The sequence below is a fragment of the Hakea prostrata genome, chromosome 4, assembly GCF_041222555.1.
Source record: "Hakea prostrata isolate BN-2017 chromosome 4, UWA_Hpros_2, whole genome shotgun sequence".
NCBI classification, from domain to species: domain Eukaryota; kingdom Viridiplantae; phylum Streptophyta; class Magnoliopsida; order Proteales; family Proteaceae; genus Hakea; species Hakea prostrata.
The window spans coordinates 11,197,099-11,219,052 of NC_142603.1; the positions used below are offsets into that span (position 1 = coordinate 11,197,099).

Genomic DNA, 21,954 nt, shown 5'->3' on the forward strand with positions numbered 1-21,954 from the left:
CCTACCCGGAATAAGAGGAAGCCCAAGGTAGTTAATAGGGAAAGAACCAGGCTTGAACCCCGAAAGATTCAGGAGACTAGAACGAAGGGGCTCCGAGACACCAGACAGGAAGAGAGTAGATTTTTCAAGGTTGACTTTAAGGCCAGATAAAGACTCGAAGAAGGAGAGAGTGGAGGAGATGGAGGATATGGATCTGGGGTCAGCTTTAGAGAAGATCATGAGATCATCGGCAAAGGCGAGATGAGTCAGATTGATGGCTTTACACTTGGGGATGGGAGAAGTCAAGAGTTGATCAGTCTTGGTTTGAAGGAGACGGGATAGGACCTCTAGAGCCAAAGAGAAGAGAAAGGGAGAGAGGGGACAGCCTTGGCGGATACCGACACTAGAGGGAAAGAAGCCCACCGGCGAGCCATTAGTAATGACAGAAAAGAAAGGGGTGGAGATGCAAACTTCAATCCAGTGGATAAAAGGAGGAGGGAATCTCATGGCTAAAAGGACATCACTAATAAAATCCCAGCGAATCGAGTCAAAAGCTTTGTGGAGATCCACTTTGAGGAGAGCAGCAGGGGAGTGGGAAGCTCTATCAAACCCCCTGACAATCTCTGCACAAAGAAGGATATTATCCGCGATACTACGACCGGAAATGAACGCTGATTGGTTAGGGCTAACCAGGTTAGGCATAACCTTTTTGAGCCGATTCGCTAGGATTTTAGAGATGAACTTATATAAGAGATTACAGAGGGAAATAGGGCGAAAATCAGAAAGGGAGGAGGCACCTGCCTTTTTGGGGATGAGGCAAAGAAAAGTTTGATTGATGGAGGAGAGCTGGGAGGGGTTGAGGAAGAAGCTTCTGATAGCCTTAATGAGATCATCCTCAATGAGGCTCCAAGCACTAGAGAAAAACCCCATACTAAATCCATCCGGGCTAGGGGCACGATTTGATTTATGGGAGTGGATGGCATGGAGGATTTCATCATGGGAAGGAATGGAGAAAAGAGAGGGGAGAGAATGATGACTAACAACTTTGTTTATCAAGCCTGGGGGCAAAGGGGGGCGCGGAGGAAGAGAGGACCGAGGAGGAGAAAGGAGATTGGAGAAGAAAGAGACCACCTCAGCTTTGATACCCGGAGGGTCGAGAATCCAAGATCCATGGCTAGAAAGAATAGCTGGAATAGAATTGTGGTTATTTCTCGCCTTGAGGGAACGGTGGAAAAAAGCGGAGTTGGAATCACCAAGTTGGAGCCATTTTATCCTTGCTTTTTGGCGAAGAAAGTTTTCTTCAAGGGAGACCAAAGAAGAAAGCTCAGAAGAGAGAAGTTTCTCATTGACCGCAAGAGAAGGATTAAGGGGGTCAGTTTGAAGATTGGCCTGGATTTGCAAGAGGTGGGAGCGGCAATCAGAGACTCTAGAGGAGATGTTTCCAAACGTGGAGATGTTCCATCGCCGGAGAGCTTCCTTAGTATTCCTAAGCCGACGGGCAAAACTAATTAGAGGAAGGGAGTGGCAATGAACAGGCTTCTCCCAAGCATCCTTGACAGTCTCAAGAAAGGACGGGTTGGAGGTCCACATATCGAAGAATTTGAATGGTTTGGGACCGAAGGAGGATAGGGGAAAGAAATGGACAAGGCAAGGGGAATGATCCGAGAGGCCCGGAGGGGAGAAGGTGGCATGGGAGTCAGGGAAGGAGGAGAGCCAATGATGGTTGACAAGGAATCGGTCAAGCTTCGAAGCAATCCTATCCTCACCAATACGACGGTTATGCCAAGAGAGAGAGTGGCCAAACCAACGAAGATCAGTGAGACAAGAATCTTCAAGACAGGAGTTGAAATCCTCAATCGCTAAATGATTTAGACGACTACCACCCACTCGCTCATTGGAATAACGAACAATATTAAAATCCCCACCCACACCCCATGATTGATTTACATGAGCCGAAGACAGAGAACGAATGGAATCCCATAAAGGGGCACGCTCAGCAGCCCGATTGAAACCATAGACAATGGTGAGAAAGATGATGGAGTTGGAATTAGAAGGGGACAAGGAGATGTGCATGAATTGGGGAGAAGAGTCAATGAGGGAAATGTTGAGAGAGGAGGGGTTCCAAAGAATCCAAATTCTACCATTGGAACAATGGGAATAGTTGGAAAGGAAGGACCAGGATGGGGCTAAGAAGCTAGCAATCCGATGGGAATTCTCAACTTGGACATGGGTCTCAAGAAGGGCACAAAAGCTGACTTTAGCATCCAAGAGGAATTTCTTAACTTCACTCTGCTTTGCAATGTTATTTAAGCCTCTAACATTCCACACAATACAATCAGACATAAAAACGAAGAGGGGGGGGGGAGAGCAAAATAAAAGGGAGGGGGTCAAGAGGCAAGTTGATGGGGAGGGCTGGACAAAGTCTCACGCAAGTTCTCATGGGTTGTGACAACAGTTGGAAAAGGGCCGGAGGATGGAGCTGGGATGGTGGATGAAGGTTCAGTTATCTGGGTTTAATGGTTGAATGGCGAAGGCTGGGTTATTTGTTGGGTGGTAGAAGGCAGGTTTACGGCTTCAGGACTAGAGCTGGAATGGACTAAGGACAATAGCTGGACATGCCCATTAGAATAACTGGGCAAAGCTTTGGGTTGTATTGATCGTTTGGATCTGGGCCTACGGTTCAATGGACCAAAGGGAGGGTTTAAAGGGGTAATGGGCTTCGGCCCATGAGAAGTAAACGGGATATTTGGGGGAGAAGGGTTATGGGCCGAAAGGCGGTGGGAGAAGTATGGTGGATTTGAAACAGCTCCCAGCTGGATAATGGAAGGGGAATTGGTGGTGGGCCCCAGCTGGCGAGAGGGAAGCGGTACAACCGAAGTAGAGGGAGAGATATGGATAGGATCAGACTTCTTCGCAGGGTTACTGGAGGCTTTGGGCGAAACGACTTTATGTTTCAGGTTGTTCCAATTTACATCAGTTGGGAAAGGCGGGGACTGGGCTTCAACGGAGCAATAAATAGGTACCTCAGTTGAACGATCAGGAGCTCTATCATTGGTAGCAGCTTCATCAGGAGGAGCAGACACCTCAGGAACTTCGGAATCTTCATCCGCAGAGTAGCTTTCAGGTATGGCAGTCGGATATGATAGGTCATCGACTAATGGGATGACAGCAGTCGAGGCAGCGGCCAGAGATGCAGGTAAGGGAGCAGCTTTATTTCTTCTTCTTCTTCTTCGGTAAGTATTTGTTGCCGGAGTTGAGTGTCCGGCAGCTGGCGGCAGATTCACAACATCGGAAGTACTTACGGCTGTAGCAGGAATCGAAACCAACTCAAGAGCATCAATTGTGGTCATTTTTAGAAGGGCTTCGGTAGAGAACCTTGAATCTTCTGTTGGCGGAGGGTGATTCGGGGCAGTAGACTTTGCAAATGGATGAGTCGCAAAGGAGCAATCACTTGAGGCATGACCAAAAGTGGAACAATGGTCGCAACGAGGAGGGATCCAATCGAAAACAATGATTTGGCTGTATTTGAGCCCAAGATCATCGGCAATGGTGACATTCGACGGGAGATCTTTTGCAGCGGAAAATTCAACACAAATCCTTGCGTATGAGAGGCGAGACGAGTTCAATGTTTTTGCATCAGTGCGCAGTGGCTTACCAAGAGCCGAACCTATTCTGCTCAGACAATCGGAGTTCCAAAACTCGAGCGGAAGACCTGGCAGATTGATCCACAGGGGAAGAGAGCTGAAGTCGACCTTGTGGAGTGGTAGCGACGGGGTCCAAGGTTTAAGGAATAATGGAGATTTTCCTACAAACCACGGGGAGCACGAGAGCGACAGTCAGGTGAGTCGATTTTGAATAAGAAAATACCGGAGCCGATTTGGCGAATGTCCAGCATTCCTTGAGCTTTCCATTGTTTAGAGAGTGAAGCTTTCAGAATGGCGAACGGGGGAGGGGGGCCAAGAAACTGGCCAAGAAAAGCAGAGGACCACCTTTGAATACTAACAGCGGTGGAGGCGGAGGGACAATGCGCAACCGGACAGGGTTCAGAAGAGGTGGAGGGGATGAAGGTAAGGTCAAGATCAGTAGAGGGAGGATTGTGATGGTTGGAGAAAAGGGAGTTCCATGGCTTGGGAGAGTGGTGGACAGGGGAGGAGGGAAGGGGAGGAGAGGGAGAAACAGGGGGGTCACCGGAAGAAACAGGGGCGGCCATGATAAGCCACTGCGCACTCCTTGTTAAGTACCCTCCAATGCACATGCAACACAATCAGATCATTGGCTCCGACTATGAAGCACCCGTTTATAAAAGTGAGGAAAAAATAATCATAAGACCAGAAGGGAACTTTATCAGTAATTTAATAAAATAACAATTAGTCGTAATCATTTAAATTTTGCAGTATCTTGCAGTTGGTAATTAATCATAATCTGTGGGTAACTGAAAATTTGACTCTTTAAGGAATGTAAAAAAAACTCTAATTACTGTACAGATTGGTGAGTGTTTTAGTAGGTACTTAATTATTATTATTTTTTTTAAGAGATCTTGCCATTTGATCTCATTATATACTATTATATCATAGAGGTGTTTTACACATGTGCATAGTTTTAGGTTCTGTCAAGTGGGTTTTGAATGCAAATAATGCAGAAAGTGGTACCTGCTTTCTTGTGAGAATCAATGGTCAGATATAGCACCTCAGATGTATTTATTTCTTTGGTTTGAAAGGAGAAAAGTCAATTCCTGTCACCAATGTTATGTTTACCATGTGCTCCACTTTCGAACACATCTATTAAATTACTGTTTTTTGAGCATTTTCAATCCTTGGGTATAATATGTTTCAGGTGATGGATCTTGTGGCTGACTGCATATTCTTTAATAATTTCAGATTCCTTTCCAACTTGGCCTGTCAAAAATGGATTTCCGAAAGATGACGAAATCTAGTTTGTCTGGGGTATGTTAAAGAATATTTTAAAATCCCTGGCCTCCTACTGGTAGCATGATTTGATCAAATTTTGTGTTCTGCTGGTATAGGTTGACAAGTCCATCACTGCAATGTACAGAAGGCTACAGAAGAATTTAACTTCTGAGGAATTACTTCCATCTTTATGGGATAAAAGCAAGGTAAGCTGATGATTTCTTGTTTATCTGTCTTCACTACTGGGAGGATTTAGTAGGCTTTAAACTTCTTGCTTTTTGCGGACCCTCAACTCACTGCACTACACTACCACCTTCAAAACTGTAGGAGACGTTGCAATATACCACTCATCTGGAAAAATCCCAATTTTAAGGGTTACCATTTGTAGTTTCCAGCCTTCATTCAAAGATTTGTGAGACCTCCCTGGAGATGCTGCAGAAAGCACATACACTTATAATGCCCACAATGATGCACCCACTACTCGTGGTATACTTTGTTTGGCAATTTTCTTACATCCATGGAGCAATACTCCTTGGGGTCTTGTAGTTGTTCGGTACTTCTCAGTTTCAACTGTAACTAATCCTGGGACTTCTCTCTCAGCTGTCATGATGCAAAGACTAGGAATAACAGCACCCAATACTCACAACCATGGATGTGGTTATAAGGTCCAAAGTTAAAAACTTCTACAAGCTTATAATCTATCCTGGAATACTTTACTGAAACCCATGACTTTACTTTAAGAGGGCCCCACTAAAAAGTAGCAAAATTAATAAGATTGAAACTTTATTTCCTAAAATTTGAACCTGTAATGGTGCAAAGTTTACAAAAAATATTTGAAACAGAAGCTCTTAAGATGTCAAATGAGGTTCTAATGCTGCACTGTGACTGCGTTATTCATGGTTGGTATTTAGGTTCAATAATTAAGGGATTTGGTCATATTCTGGCAGCTTAATATGATACACTGATGTAACCCCAAATCTAGGGCTAGGGGTAGTTTGGTAATTTCTCTGGATTATTAGCGTTGCCCAGGATTTTAGCAAGTAGGGAGGCTAATTTAGTGGACTCTTGAAGCTCTAAAACTCTACTGTAGAAGATGATTTGGATCTGGAATTTAGAACTTACGGTTTTATAGAAGTAAAAATTCTGCAGAATTAACTTAAGAAATAGTGCAGAATTCTTCTAGGGTGCCATAGGGGTGAAGAAACCGAGGGAGAGGTGAAGGGAAACTGTAGGGCAGGGGAAGGTGGGGGAGGGACTAATGGGGCTGTGGGAAGGTAGGGGAGTGCAGGGGAAGTTGTAGGGGCTTAGGAGTGCTGCTGCACAGGTGCGGCAAAAAGTTCAGGGGGTGGGGAATGGTGCGCAGGTCAAGGGAGGGGTGGGTTATGGGTGGGGTGGTTTAGGGGAGGTGGCGAGGGGTGGGAGGAGCTGCTGTACTTACTTGTACATTGAGGAGGCTTACTGGAATTATTGCTTGAATGCTTGTAGAAGAACAAAGAACTTTAAAATTGCAGAAAACACAGTAACAACTAGCCGCATGTCACTCTCCTAGGGATCCCACGACATTTCTCAAGCCTTTCTCCAATTCAATATTTTCATTTTTCAAACTCTGAAATTGACATTGAAAGAATAGGCTATTTATAACCTTTAGAAAAAAGACTCTTGACTTGGGTTGGGAGTCCTCAGTGGATAAGAATCCCACCCCTTGACCAACACCATTGAAAGAGAATCTAATTACAACAAGATCTCAGCCCTTAGACGGGAGTCATACTTTAAGCTAACTTAATAGCACATGCTAATTAAGATAACTTAGGACTCAAGCAACAACTACAAATCAAACTAGAATTCTCTAAACAAAACAAACAACTAAAATATAAGATTAGGAATCTTCTCTTATCAAGGAGCTGCTGTACTTTCTTCTCTTTAACCTGGTTTGACAGGCCCCTTTTCCCCAAATTGAAACCCCAATAACTCCCCATTCCTTTGCTGGGATCCACGCTCTCTTAATATACAATAGCCCCATATCTTCCCTTCCCTTTAATGAGTCTCTAGCTTAATATGAACTCTAGAAGACCATCGTCCAGAGATCACTAATTTCACTCAACTAACCCCTATTTTTTCCTGAGTCTTCCATTAAGGCTGAAATTTAGATCAGTTGTCCTCATATAGTCATATCTATACCAGTCCTAACCCGAAAACTATATCTCAAACCCCTTTCCCTCTTCCTGACACTTCCAAATGGGGCCTACAATGCTGTTTTGAAAATGATCAGGTTTGGTTCTGTTTAGAATATACTGGTGTATTGCTGCCCTGCTTGGTCACCCAATCAAAGGGCTGCATCATCATAAGTAGAAGCAGTAGCAGATTCAAACCAAAAATCCCTAAGAATCTCCTCGATATTCTAGCTTCTAAGACTTTTCTCTGGCATATGCGACTCCTGCAGACAATCTTACTGCAACAGTAAAGTCAGTTGGCTTGTACATCTGCCTTGCATTCTAAATGCTACTCCTAGAGTTTTTCTTATGTTGTAAATTGTGTAGAACATGATACTGTATGTGGAAACTATCTACTAGTGTGGTTATACTGGTGTTGTGGTATGTCATCTTATGTCTTACACTTCATTTCGTGAAAATTTGCCCTTGAGATGAGGCTTGTGTTCATAACATGATGAACTACACTTTGGGAAGTAGAAACATTCATGACAGAATGGAAATTTCATTGCAGAAACAAAATCGAGTCCTGAAAATAATCTATAAATTACAGAAGATGTTTAAATCCATTAAAATATCCGTTTTCTCATTTGTAATTTCTGAGGGATACAGGCTGGTCAACCCCCAACTGAACAGAAAATGATGTTACTGTTTTTTTGTTCAGTTGTTTATTTCTTGGGATATTAGTTGATGGGTCAGAGCAAGTAATTTTGTAGTGGTGAAAATCGGCATTCAACCTTTCTCCATATCCATTCCTGTTCACCTCATGATATTTATTATATCCATCAATCTGAGAAATTTTCATGAGGTTTGACTGGTGGTGTGCTGTCTCCCCAAAAAGAAATGGAAATTAATCCACTTGGCTTATGGCTATATCTAAGTCTAAGGGAGGGGGAAAAAGAAAAGAGGTGGGGGGGGGGGGGGTAGAGACAGGGAAGAAAACATGCTTTTCACGGTCTGAAGATTGGTTTATTATCTTTGACAGAAGGAGTTTCTGGACAAGTATGAAAGCTTTGCACAACTGGTTGCCAAGATTTACCCCAATGAGACAATCCTATCTGTCGCAGAGATGAAAGAGATTCTAACATCTCTGTAGAGGAAGATGAGGTTGATCTCTTTCAGATGTGTACATTCTTAAAGATCGTGTCCGAGTTTTTTTTTTTCTTCTCTCTTCCCTGTAAATCTATTTATTCTTATAGTGAGTAGCGTGGTATCAGATGTCTCTTAGCCCCTCCAATGGGGAAGAATAAGCACTGTTGTTTATGTGATCTTTAGTTTGGAAATTATTTTCTTCCGTTTACTCAGAAAGTAGATCCATCGACACACTTCGTTTCTTCTCACATCTTTACTTCCAATTTCCCATTTCAATAAGGTTCAATTTGAACTTCAGAAACTACTTTTTCGCTTTGGGTGCCTATTTAAAAGAGCCATAGTTATGGAGCTTGCGTGCTTTCAGGATTGCCAGGATTTCGGCAGCATATGGCCTGTCTGCATTTCAGTAAGTTAAAGAACTCAGGTTATGTTCAACCTCGGACACCAGAATTTTGATAAACCAAGTGTGCATGGATAAGTTCAGTTTCGATGGTATACATTGTTGATCTTGTTATAAAGAACAGTGGATAACCTCAGAGGCCAAAATTTCACCCGGATGGAAGTCGAAGAATGCTTCAAACTTGAGAGTACATAAAATTAATCAAGAACTCCCCTTATTTGACGCTGGAGAATTGGATAGGAAGGAAATGGTTCGGATTACAGAGATCAAAGTATTCTTCGATGCATTGCTACGCATCCTTGTTCAAGTCACAACTCAAATTGGATCTGATGGTGTTTGGAGCACTTCCAGCAGAAATATCTAGTCTTTCCCCTTCTTCCCCTGGTTGCCTTTCGATACTGCAAATGGCTAGCAACTCAATTTCACTTATCACTTTTCTTATTTTATATTTCATCAACTTGGTAAAAAATATATATATATATATAAAAAAAAAGGGACAAATTTTGGTGGAAACTTTATTTTTTTTTTGAAAATTTGAAATTACTAGCATTTTCTTCTAAGTTTTTATAAGTTCAACAAATGAATAATTATTGATCTTGGGTGAAAAAGAAATTGAAATCATAATATACAAAAGGTGAAAAGGATGGTTTGAGCGTCTGAAACACAAATGGCAAAATCGAGCGAAAGATTTTGGCAAATTTCCGGCATATTCTCCCTATGTCTGCTAATAATTATGTTACGGGTTAGATCAAAATGGTGATGGTCAAATATAGAGTCTGGTTGAATCCGGATCATAACTCCGTCAAGGGAGCACTCTGTGCTACCCGACGGCTTTACCACCACAAATCTGGTGGGACTCACAAGTAAAAAAAATAAAATAATAACACATCACCCAATCCCTTGGTCCCCTGTATTTATGGAGGTAAAGTCGTCGGGGAGCAAAGTGCTCTCAATCGGTAGCTGATCCGGACTCAGTCTGATCGGTTTGTAAACTAATTTATATATACTTTTAGATGGTTGACACTTATGCTAATTTATATCTAATGGTTGAGAACAAAATGATGAGGGTTTTTGAGTAAATATAAATTTTTATTTTATAATTTTCAAAATCAATCCACCTCAAAATCTCGTATCGATTCTCAAGCTTTTTTCTCAAAACCTCATTTATCAAATCAACTTCCTTAAAATGAAAATGGTCTATGAACATTTGCAAGTGACCTACCAACTACACACTGAGAATACTGAATCAAAACAATCAAAAGCAAGTATTTCAATGATGCAAGTGAGGTTAGGAAGACCTAAACTAGGGTTTTTATGGTGATTTATGTACGAAAAAAAGAAGTAAGTCACTTTATAGAGTGGTAGAAGAGAGCAGTGGAAAAGAGAAAAAGAAGAAGAAAAAGGAAGTAATCTGCTGATAGGAATCATAAGACTCATCTGGGTTGTTAGGGTTTTGGATTTGGAACCGAAAAAAAGAAAGAAAAAGAGAAGGGTTTCATCGAGGTGAAAAAACGCGATACTAGAAACGAAACGGTTCGAAGTAAATCGGCTATACGTGTTACACCATTAAATCAGATAAAAACATATCTAATTGGCCTATGCAGGTCTCGAACCTGCGACCTTCGCGTTATTAGCACGACGCTCTAACCAACTGAGCTAATGGGCCGATGTTATTTAATTATTTTTACATTTCATCTTAATCATTAAAAAAGCATCCGCTTCATCGCAGGCTTGCAGCAACTACAACGTGTATGATGCACCTCAAGGTAGGCCGCGCGTCGGCCGGACACCAGTATCCGAACGATCCGCCGGTCGCCGATCCGGCAATTAACTCCGATCCCACTTTCGTCCGTACCGTCCGTAAATATCCGTTTTGGTTTGTCCTTTTTACTTTTTCTTTTCTTCCGTTCGTCCGCTTCCTCCGCGGTTCCCCTTTCTCTTTTTGTGTTATCTTCTCTTCCGGTTTTTTATCCGGTTTTCGTCCGATGCTTATCGTCTCCGTGCCGGCGGCTTTTTCCGTGTCTTGGCGGTCCCCCCGGTGGTCTCCATTTCGGCTCCTCGGTGCGTTTTCCTCCTTCCGCTTCCTTCTTATTCTTAAGTTCAAAGATTCGATTTGATCTTTTCTGTGAATACTGATGACTATAGAGAATCAATCAGTGACCAACGTCACTGCTTTGAAGAGGGCAGGGGTTAAAACAAGCAGGCAGACAATGAGCTCAGTTGCAATCTCACGGGTAACGCAGCCAGAATAGCTAGCAATTTCATTTCTGTCTAAATTTCAGTGTAAAATGTTGTATTTCATTAGTGGTCCTTCTAGGCCTTGGCTTGTCGAATGGGTCTGAACTTAAAATGGCTTTTATTTTTTTTTTTTTGGTTCATAAGATGGCCTTTACTAACTGTTACAGATTTTGCTTCTTGATTGTGAACTTTATTGATAAATAATTTCAATGACGGACACTGTAGAAGTTTAGGCGTCGAGTGTTGTGGTTATGAAGAGGAATCATGTGTTGCATTTATTAAGAACAGCCGAACAATCCTAAGTACAACAATCATGCTGATCCTGCTTCTGGCTAGCTTTAGGGCTCAAATGTTTTCATTTCGACAACAAATTATTTTAGGGGTGGGAACTGGATTGATATACATAAGAGTGGGAACGCATATGGTAAAATAAAAGTTATATATGAACACTTTTTGACAATGGATACCTGTAGGTTTGCTCATTTGGGTTCTTTGTTTCTTTTATTGTGGTTTTCTCTATAACAAAATACTTTGAATGACAAGTTTACCAACACAAAACTTCCGAACTTGTGGTTGTCGCTACTAGGAAACTTTATTGTTCTTAATATGGTTGGACATCACATAATAGTATCTAGAAAATTGTAATGGAAGTAATCAGCTCACCTTTTATCAAGGGGTGTTTATGAGTTTGTATTGGTCTAACAGCTTTGAACATTGGGACTGGATGCGGACAGAATCATGCCCGGTCATAGTATGATTAATTTCCATATAGACTGCATGGATCACCACCTGGTAACAATGTGTAGTTGCATTGGTTGAGGCAGTGTCCTTATATTAGCAGTGGGAGAAACCTAGAATGAATAGAATTCGCTTCACTTAAAGAATTGACAGAAGAAGATGCAATTATGTTTCTCCCATAGGTCCATTTCTTAGATTAGAGAGCTGAAACTTACTGCATCTGCAGTGTGAGATTTTGATGAGGGTGCATTTTGACTCCTGTCCAACTTTATTCAGCACTTTCAGTTTTCTGCTTTTTGCTGCTTATTTGGAGTTGCACGTCCTCAGATAGTCTTGGTATTTCATTTACTGGATGTTAGGTACTTGTTTGAAGACATTCAGAAACTGAAGCCAAGCGGCATTCGAGTCTTTGACTGTCTATACACAGGTTTGATTCTTCTTTGTGAGGTAAGAACTGCCTATGTAGGTGCAGTTGATAAAAGTGTACCAGGAGGTGCAGTGAATAAGGCTGGGCTAAGTATGTTGGATTTTTGCTTCCTTCGTAACTGCTGATAGAGACTTCTTTTCAGATGTTTTTGTTTCTAATCATCAAGAATTTGACAACAGCAAGTTGTAAACTTTGAAGAATGGACCAATAGATCCTCTTTTTTTGACAGGCTAGCCTGTGATGCCTCCAAGTGGATATAGAGGACAAGTCCCTTTCATGTTGGGTAAATCTGTAAGTAAGGATTTGGTGGGCGAGTTCGTATCATTGTCTTGAGCTTCACCATTGCATCAGTGGAAGAGTAGTTTCTAAGACTAATGATCCATAGAGTCTTATCAAAAGGATATGGTATAGGAAGAATTCAAGCCTTTTCTTGTGGCTGTGATGGTTGCTGAAAGGAAGGTGGTAAAGGAATGGCCAGCAACCCACCATGAGACTGGAGATTCAAAAGCACTGCAAAAGCCCAAGGGTGGGAAAGTATATTCCGGTGGGCTTGATAAAACCTGTGAAAAATATAATGTACATTGGTGCAGTTTCCAAGCTGTGGAGCAATCCAAAAGAGTAAATGTATTTTCTCTTTTAACATGGTGTCTGTCGGTATGGCTTAGGTGTTTTTAGATGCTAAAAGAAATTCATTGGCAGCCAAATCCTTTAGACCAGCAATTTGATAACCCCAGCATTCAAGCTCAGGAGGCCTCAGCTACTTAAATACTGATGTGTATGCCTATCATCTATTTTTCTCCTTCCTTTTTCTTCCTACCTTTTCTTTTATTCAGTCCTTCCTCTCCTTCCCCTGATTTTCTGTGCCTTTGTGCTTGTACATACTCTCTTGTAATAACGCTACAATTCTTATATTTCTGTAAATATCTGTGGCTCCAAGCTAATTGGAAGGGCCTATTCTGAGGCACCAGGATTTATGACAGCAGCCACCTTTCAACATATGCCAGGTTAATTCATTTCCAGGTACTTTTTATTCCCATTATTTTCAGTCTGAATTTTGATGTTTGCAAAAATTTTCCATGTGTGAAAGAGAAACAGAGTGATTTTTCCATATCTAGTTATTTGATACCAATATCATGTTTTGACCCAACCCTGAAAATAGGACAGCTTACTAATGTGAGCAAACCATAAACTTTGCCTTTATTATGAAGGGTATATTCCCTTGCCATGTTGCAGAGGGGAAAGAAGGTGGCTTATGTGAGGACCCTATACTTGTCTCATTGGTTGAGTTTCAATCCAAAGTAAGCACTAAGGACATTTACAACCTGAAAGTGAGCTGTAGTACAATGTGATGCCTTCAATAAAGGAATCAGGTGACACTCTTGTGATAAGCAGCTTTGCTTCCATCAAGAACATTTCGGCCTAAGAATGGATGTCAAGGGAGCTTCCTCACTCACCTGGGGCAACTGTGTATATCGTCTCATTGGGAGGGCAGCTGTGAATAGCTAGACCCGTAATCAAAGGCTTCCAAGATATTCTTATCACCTTAGTGTGGTGAGTGAATCTGAACTCAAATTTAACGCGCCTTCCTTTAAACTCACCTTCAAGACACTTTCTGCATACTTGGGCTGATTTTTGACAGTGGTATGTGTTCTGATTTCTAGATTATCTTATCACAAGGAACCACCATGTCTTTCATGTGGCATGGAAGCATGATCTTGGGGCAAGGCTAACTTCTATACTAAATGTTTAGCATGTATTCCTCAAGTAAATGGAAATTTTCCCAGTTGGACACTAGTCTAGTGGATAATAGATCTATAGTATAGCCCTAGAAAGAGAAATTTCCATGGTCTGAATAGGAAATTATCGTTGTTTGTTTCTCTGTTATATGCTTTTAATTCTGCTTACACTGAAATTGTTTGAAGGACTGGATTGCTCAACATCGTGACAAAAGCAAGGGAACTGACAAACAACTTCCATTCCACAGATCTGTATACACAATACTGGATTGCTTTGGACTATCCATCATGAAATTATATTTTAAGGTCCAGCTGATTATTGTTGGCGAAGGTGACAGATGTGAAAGCAAGGATGTATTATCTAGAGCCACTTTGGATGGCGATCTATTTTTATCGTCATGGAGAAGTGATTGTCTTCAGATTTCTTATGAAGCTATGATATATGTTATTTTCTAACATATGAAAAGGATGACCATTACATAAGGAAGAAAAACAGGTGTTTTCAGTGACACCAAGCTAACTGACTTTTTCTTGTTTTTCTTCTTTTCTAGAAAGTCTTTGGATTACATCAGAGGACTCGTTGTTGAATGCTCACTTTGACATATACAGTCTATACTACAAAAAAAATAAACAAATATCTTTTCTATATTCTTTTCTCTTTTCCAAAAAACTCTTTGGATTACATAGATGACTCTTGCTTTTTGAAAGGAATTTTGACATATACACTTTATACAATAAAAAAATAACTGTATCGATTGAAAGAGAACTTTAATTTTTTTTGGCCCTGTAAGTTATGCAGACGATTCGGTTTTCTACTTTCCATCTTTTGAGAGTCTCGAGAGAAGGAAAATGCAAGCTGAAGAAACTACTATGGCGCCTGCAAAACATGCAAGATCCAGTCCAGTAACCAATGGTACGTTCTTGAACTTCTCCACCACACCCACCTGAAGTATCATCAGCACTGCATGCCCTATTTTTGATTTTGCCTGAGATATTGACTGCATCTCCGCCCAAGCTGGGAGCATCTGAGAATTTACAGACCTGGTCAACCTCAACAATATATGTATATGCAACAGAAATGCATGCTTGGAAGAGATGCATATCTTCAATCATTGGAAAACAGGGATCACACACACATGTAGTTGTAAATACCAAGTCTAATAAACTTTTGTGTCTTTTATTACTGGTCATCTAAGTTGAAACTTTCTACCTTTTCTCTATAATGCTTGTGTTTAGAGATCTATTAAAGTGCTCGTAAAACCTATTGACCATTGCTATTTTGCACTGTTTCTCTAATTTACTTTCCATTTTCTTTGCTGCATTTCTCCCCTAAATGCCTAGACTCCAACCGGAATCATTTTTCTTCATGTTCTATCCAGAACTCTCTAAATGTCTATTGTCAACTGTAACGAGTGCCAAATCTATATATCTGATATGTTTCACAATTCATTGTAATCACTTCAGCTTATTTGATGTTCATAAACTGTAGTAGTGTCCTAAACCTAAATACTAAATCATACAGTTTTAATGACAACATGTCTTGCAGTAACTTGTTGAAAATGGATACAAACATGATTGAGATTTAATTTTAATAACGAGGGAATATACCAACCTTAAGGTGAAAGAGACCAAAAAAGTTGGAGCAAGGAATCAGCCCTGTGCCCTTCATCTTCGTATAATTGGAACCAACAAACAGAACATATAATCCCGTCCCAAAAATAAGCATGGCAGTTCCAACAAGAAACATATCTGTCAAAAAAAAAAAGAGGACCATATGTTAATTCTTAGTAGCCAAAAATCCCAACTATCAAAATTTAAGTTATGTTCTAGGAGGGTTGGGGAAAGATATACAAACATTGCAAAGAGAAGAAGAGAGACAAGCAAACCTATAGCCTCTAGAAGTAGCTCAACAACATGTCCATGATCTGAGAGACGTATCATCGTCTGGAAATAACTGAAATATGATTCAAGGATAAGGAAGCAACCCTGCAATTTCAGTAGCAAGAGTATTGTTAATACAAAAATTGCCAATATACTTCGGAACTAAATCTGGTGTAAGAAAAATAACTCAATTCTTGAGTAGTAAAATATAGTACCTCGACGAAACACAAGATTGACCCTAACAGGGATCCGGCAACAGCAAAAAATGTGAAGAACCTACAGTCGATGATTGCCTACATGAGAGATAAAGCCATTAAGATCTTCACTCCTTTTTTTCATTTTAATATGTTAGACATCTGAGATGTTAGTTAAGTAAGATATGGATGACTAAATTTCTAGTACCATTAATTAACTAGGAATGCAAGTTAAATCTAAGTATTTCTTTTGGAGGGGGGGGGATGGGGGTTGCGATTTGAAGGAAACAGAACAGATGCACTCACTTTCTCCATGAGCTTCTCAGCGTGGAGCTTCCATGATCTTCTCCTCACCAAAGAGTGCTTCAAGATCCTGAGAACCGTTTCTGTGGTAGTTGCAACCAGGGAAGGCAGAGTGACTCTGTTTTTTGTTTGTGGCTCCAAAGAAATCATATTCTTTGAACCTATTGATGCTTTGACTATGACGGACAACTTCTTCTCCCCATTTGAATGAATTTCCGTCTCTCCAGTCACCCTTGGTTTGCCTAATAAGCATTTCGTCGATGCTGATGATAAGGAACTGCCGGAAGTAAGGTAAGAAGAAGATGACATACAATTGAACTGTTGTGGATGCCTAGAGGAGGGGTGAAGCATTCTACTAACCCCTGCCATTTGTTGAGATATGGTGTTGTGGTAAGGAATTGTATGACTGATGAGGTTGAGCTAATACTTCTCTTAGTCTGAGTTCTTGAAAATTTGAACTTGAAGGATATCTTCTGGGGCTCTTTCTTTTTATATAGTGTGCCTGCAGGAGGAGGCTTGGGAAGAGGAAAGGTGGAAAGATTCGCGGTAGGTGTGAAGGGAGACGTGTACAGCAGACGAACATTCGCAGCATATTTAGCTGAGATTGTCGTGAAGTGGGAGGAGCTATTTTTAGTTGGAGAGTTTGTCTTTGAAGTCTCTTCAAGTTTGAAGAATGCAAACAAACAAAACAGACTAAATCAACGGAGGGAAGGGAAGCATGACTGAGTACGCAGCCAGCTTGGTTGAGAAATAACGTAGAAAACGATATCCACGTGGATCTTATGTCGACATTTAACTCTCTAAGCGTATCTTTCTCTTGCTGGTTTGTTGGGCTTTGCTGCACATCCTTGAAGCTGCATGTAAACGAGGAGAGAGAATGGGTGAGGAGGAAAGCGTTGAGATTCATTTGTTGGGTTTGAACTTTTATCAGTCACGTGATGGGCAATCAATCTGTGCCCGATTGTCAAGGAAGCAGAATTAGTCGTCGGTGCACGAGGGAAGAACGCGAGAATTCCTTTTCCTTGCTGCTTTCTCTACGTTCGTTCGTTGGTTGATTTGTAGCTGGCGAACAAAAATACAAGCAAACATCACTCTTGCCAATAAACCCAAAGGCGGAAAGCTTACACACCACAAAAAAATAACCTTACATGATAATTCCCATAAATTAGAGGAGAAAATTGTGAGGTTGAAGGTTTGTTGGACGGCCCAGCTAGGCCGTTCTTCCAACCATTTGGGTACTCTTCCTCTTTCTTGCTTGGCCATGTATGTGACATTCAAGGAATAAGGGATCCTCCATCTTTGACCACATGTTTAATTGCCAGACGAATTCGATCGAATTAACAAAGTGGGAATGATATATTCCTGCAATTATCAAAATTTGATTTTCTATTTTTAACTGTTAACGTAACTCTTTACAACACATTTAGAAGGGAGGTCTATCTTTGAACACTAACAAGGTTAGTGCCGGTCAGGGATACATCTCGGCATGTACCCCTTGATGAAGCCTCTAGTTGAAGACATTTTCACTTTAGGGAAGTTTTTTTATTTTAAAATCTTATATGTACTTAGGAAAGCTAATGCAATAGCTCATTTTCTAGTTACGAACCCTTTCAGTTGAGAGCATGAAAGATTGACTATATTCCACTGGGGATTGTTAGAGCTTTCCTCAGCCACTCCCCTCTGCTCATTTATATGAAGTGTTGAGGTGCCAAAGAAAATTCCTTTGGATGAAATAAGAACTTATTGGAGACAATTTTCTTTAATATTTAATGGTTGATTAATTAATTCCTAATTCATTTGGAGCTATTTGGAAAATGGACCCGCACTGCAGTGGACTATTTAGTAAATACAAGTTGTAATGTGAATTTGTTGAGGTTTTCCCCCATGCATGCATTTAGTTACAATATGTGTAAGAATAATCAATAAATTAAGCAATATGTTCAATTGTAAGTGGACTGAGTTTTGGCATGTCTCACATACACACATAAAAAATAAATAAATAAAAAGAAGAAACACACAGAGATACAACAAAACACATACAGAATCGAAAATGAAAGACACCATGCATCTTTAATATGTGCATGTTCAACATCTTTACATTGAGATTTGAGACCCCAAACACGAACAAGCCTGACAAGTAAGGTAAAATGGACATGAATCAGAAATCAGCTGTTGTACATTTATTGTACTAAAGTAAAGTAAAGAAAAGAAATGCTCGAATGCAATTAATTAATTACTCGATGGATCGGACTTTTCCTCTCGATCGGTTCCGAATGAAAGTTAATTAATTAATGGCCTAATGGGGGGTAAGTATTAATTGACTATATAACCTCTCTGTTAAATGCCCTTGTTGTTGTTGTTGCAACTAATTCCCGAATCAGCTCGTCTCGTCTTTCGAAAAAAACTCAACCTGTTGGACGGACGGATCATGCATGAATGAACATTTGTGAATTGAAAAAATACAACTATGTCGAAAGAATGAAGAAGAAGTTAAGACAATTAATGGATCTATATATATATATATATTGAATTTGAATAACTAACTAACTACAAATTAATTCATGATACCTTCCCCCCTTGTAGAAGGAGCTGCTTTTCACTTGGATCGTTCCATTCCAACTGGTTGAACCATCTTTCTTCTACTAGCATCGACCTTAGCCTTGGTGAGCTCACAAACTTAGGGGTAGTCTTTTCAACTTGGGGCATCCTTTAATGTATAATTCCTCACAGACTGGGAAAGAATAATTCCCAAATGCTGATACCACCCCTCTGCATATCGCCGAGAAGTTGGGCAATTCGGCTAAATGTAGATTCTTTAACCGTGGAAATATCGGGATTGAGTTGTTGTTGCTCTCGTTTGCTCTAGTAGCAGCAGCAGTAGTAGTAGCATCTGCAAATAATTCCTCTAATGCAGAGCAGTAACTGATATCTAAAACTTCAAGTTGAGAGAAGAAACCTTGATCAGCTACTACCACACTCATCGGACAGATGTGCTTCAACCTGTGACATTGATAAATATCTAGTGTCTTAAGATTGGGTAATGGTAGTACCATCATCATCTCCCCAGTAGTTAAGTTCTTGTGTTCCTCCTGCTCATTGTCATTGGCAGCACCATCCTCCTCCTCCTCCTCCTCCTCCTCCTCCTCCTCCTCCTCCTCCTGGCCACTAATTATTTCCTCCGCACTTTTGTTGTAACGAATTAACATATATTCTAGCCGCAGGAGACCTCGTGCAATATTCAATGGAAGGATGGGATTCAACGCATTACACTTGACAATTCTCAGGACCCTCAGGTTCTCCAAGCTTCCCTTCAGGGAAGGGGAAGGCCGGCCATGGCCATGGCCATGATAGATTTTCTTCAACTGTTGCAGACCTCTTAGTACCAATTCTTCCAACATTTTGAATGGGACGACTTGGTCTACCCAGTCAACACTACTACTCAAAAAATGCTCCACATCCGAGACATCATGAACATCGAGAAAGCACAAGTTGTTTAAACCATTTGATTTTCCTCCTCCTCCTCCAGATTCTCCAATGAAATATCCTGGATAAATGCTCTTTCCCGAGGCCGCACCACGGCAATTTTGGATACGTAGCTGCTCTGTTCGTTCCAACAACTTGCCAACCCATTCGTTAGGAACCGGGAGTGCAATATCGTAACAAACCGTCCCATTCCCAAGACTGATCGGGTATCTCACCCAACCATATACAAAATCGTGACAGGTTTGATACAAGTGGTACTGCTCCAGAATTAATGTTCGGTACCTCTATTTTAAGCATGTTCAAACTAGGCAAGGATGCCAACTCAGACAAATGAGCTGCCCCGCCCGTAATAATTGGTCCATCTTCTGCTTCCCACCCCTTAAAGCTACACAGCAAGTTGAGTTCTTCCAAGCGACATAGCCTCGACACAACTCCTGAGGGAATAATCAAGTTAGAGTTTCTTGACAAATTCAACGACCTAAGATTTGTCATTCCTCCGCTGATCATCTCTTGGGGTAAACTCATTAGCCAGCAGTCAGAAAGACTAAGGATTTCAAGATTCTTCATGTTCCCCAACAACGAAATATCTTCTACCCCATTACCATCGAGTAGTAACACACGAAGCTCTTTTAAACAAGAGAATGCTGCTGATGATGATGTTGAAAGATTCCGATTGAAGTTGAGATCTGGCACCTTGACCGACTTCATACCCTCAAAACATTCACCAGGGATGTCCTGTAACCCTGGATCTTCTTGTCTTCGTAAAGATAAGGTCGTGAGTTGGGGGCAGCCCGTGATCTGTTCAGGAAGTCTCGTGATTCTATTTTCCATTAGTGAGAGGCGCTTACTTCTCTTCTTCAAATCCGGCCACTGATCCAGTCCTCCTCTAGCGTTTACAACAAAACCATGTTCTTCCTGAGATGCAATCCATATGGCCACATCTCGTACGATGTCATGCATCCTAACGCCACTTCTGAATTCGTCTTCAACATTTATCAACAAGCATGACCGTTTAAGTGCGTCAAGCACTAGATGTAATCTTTCCCTTGCTCCTCTAAGGGTTTCAGTATCTTCAAGTACCTCTTCACCCCACACAAAAGGAAACAATTCATCCTCCTCAATGACATGATCTTCCGGAAATAAACAACATAACAAGAAACAAAGTTTTGCTTCCTTGCTTATGAGATAATCGTAGCTCAATTTTATGGAGGAGAATACTCTTTCTTCCATGCCTGGAATTGTTGAGGGTGAGACTCTCGACCTCTTCAATTGTGAAGCTACATTCTGCCATATCAGCAAGTCCTTATCTCGTAATGCCCTTCCAAGTGTAACAAGTGCCACTGGCAAACCCCCACATCCTGTAACCACTTCCGCAGCCACAAAATATAGTTCTGGAGAATCCACACGACCACCTACACTCCTTCTGAATAATTGCCAGGCATCTGCTTCGGGCAATACCTTCACTTCCATAGTGGATTGGGTCTGCATTTGATTGCAAACTTCTAGGACTAGGCTCCTCGTTGTGATAATGATGCTGCACCTGCATTCCCTTCCATCTCCATTGTTGCCTTTGCCATCTAACTTGTCCCCATGAATATAAGGAATTCCAACTTTGGTTAATTCCAGTGGTTCCCATAGATCGTCCAAGACTATGAGAATTCGTTTCTCCTTCTCCAATTTCTGTAACAAACGGCTTGCTCTTGCAGATTCGTTCACCTCCTCAAGTGGGAAACCTAATTTCTCTGCAATTTCACGTTGAATCTCTGTCAAAATGCATTTCTGAGAAACGGTGACCACCACAATTGGATCAAAGACCCCTTTGTTTTTTAAGTGCTTAGCAGTTTTTTGGACCAAGGTCGTTTTCCCGACCCCTCCCATTCCATAAACCCCAATCAAGTTAAGCTTCTTGTCCTCTAATGCCTCCACGATTTGCTCCATGGCCAATTTGGTGGGTGCATAAAGCTGAAAATCAGGGGTGTCCATGAATTCAATACCAGGAGGAGGTGGAGGAGGAATTGAAACGACACCAAATTGACCTTCACTTTGGAGATTTTTCACTTCACAGATCTTTCTCTTTGATACTTTACCCACTCGATAATGAACATTGCAAGTGAGGCATCCCTTGTTTGCTTCAAGTTCTGCATTCAACCCTAATACCTCATGATCTGCAGCATCAACTCTGACTAACCAAATTTTCACCACTTCTTTGGTAACTCGACCTCTTCTTTCATCGATTTCCACAAACTGTAGGACATCCATTCTCACTTTTCGAAGTTTTTCCATTTCAGTTTTGAGTTCATCGATGTTTCTCTTGTAGTGAACAAGATAACTGAGATGAAGTAGAAATGGAGAAATTAAAAGGTTGACCA

At 41.0% G+C, this 21,954-nt stretch overlaps 3 protein-coding genes and 1 non-coding gene across 5 annotated transcripts in view; 1 reads left to right on the top strand and 3 right to left on the bottom strand.

Annotated features, from left to right (window-relative positions):
• The window catches only part of LOC149017851 (exocyst complex component SEC3A-like), a 69,030-nt gene extending 60,009 nt beyond the window's left edge, over positions 1-9,021 (top strand). Inside the window, exons 23-25 of one of the 2 annotated variants that reach the window (XM_089152183.1) lie at positions 4,857-4,922; positions 5,003-5,092; positions 8,079-9,021. In XM_089152183.1, coding sequence (XP_089008309.1) covers positions 4,857-4,922; positions 5,003-5,092; positions 8,079-8,189 — 267 coding nt within the window. In that variant the 3' untranslated portion in view covers positions 8,190-9,021. Of the gene's footprint in view, positions 1-4,856; positions 4,923-5,002; positions 5,093-7,155; positions 7,829-8,078 lie in introns of those variants that run through there. The other variant, XM_089152182.1, reaches the window with a different exon arrangement.
• Positions 9,022-10,177: 1,156 nt separating this feature from the next.
• Positions 10,178-10,251, bottom strand: TRNAI-AAU (transfer RNA isoleucine (anticodon AAU)). The gene has a single exon. It is a non-coding gene; the product is annotated as a tRNA-Ile (tRNA).
• A 4,148-nt stretch (positions 10,252-14,399) lies between these two features.
• Positions 14,400-16,588, bottom strand: LOC149017853 (uncharacterized). Its single transcript, XM_089152184.1, has 5 exons — positions 16,106-16,588; positions 15,821-15,898; positions 15,611-15,710; positions 15,337-15,473; positions 14,400-14,749 (listed from the first exon to the last, which is right to left on the bottom strand). Exons 1-5 carry the CDS (start codon positions 16,469-16,471, stop codon positions 14,537-14,539), a joined length of 894 nt encoding a protein of 297 aa, XP_089008310.1. The 5' UTR covers positions 16,472-16,588; the 3' UTR covers positions 14,400-14,536.
• Positions 16,589-18,322: 1,734 nt separating this feature from the next.
• LOC149017854 (putative disease resistance protein At1g61300) lies at positions 18,323-21,939 on the bottom strand. Its single transcript, XM_089153820.1, is given in 5 exon segments — positions 18,323-18,512; positions 18,671-18,774; positions 18,777-19,191; positions 19,390-19,703; positions 19,768-21,939. Coding segments are annotated over 5 exon segments (2,967 nt in total). The 5' UTR covers positions 21,869-21,939; the 3' UTR covers positions 18,323-18,479.
• Positions 21,940-21,954: the final 15 nt, after the last annotated feature.

Coding starts and splice junctions, on each gene's coding strand:
- LOC149017853 (XM_089152184.1), bottom strand. CDS start 16,471: ATGGCAGGGGTTAGTAGAATGCTTCACCCCTCCTCTAGGCATCCACAA. Junction 15,711..15,820: donor CAATCTTGTGTTTCGTCGAG/GTACTATATTTT, acceptor CTGAAATTGCAG/GGTTGCTTCCTTATCCTTGA. Junction 14,750..15,336: donor TTGGTCTCTTTCACCTTAAG/GTTGGTATATTC, acceptor GTAAATTCTCAG/ATGCTCCCAGCTTGGGCGGA.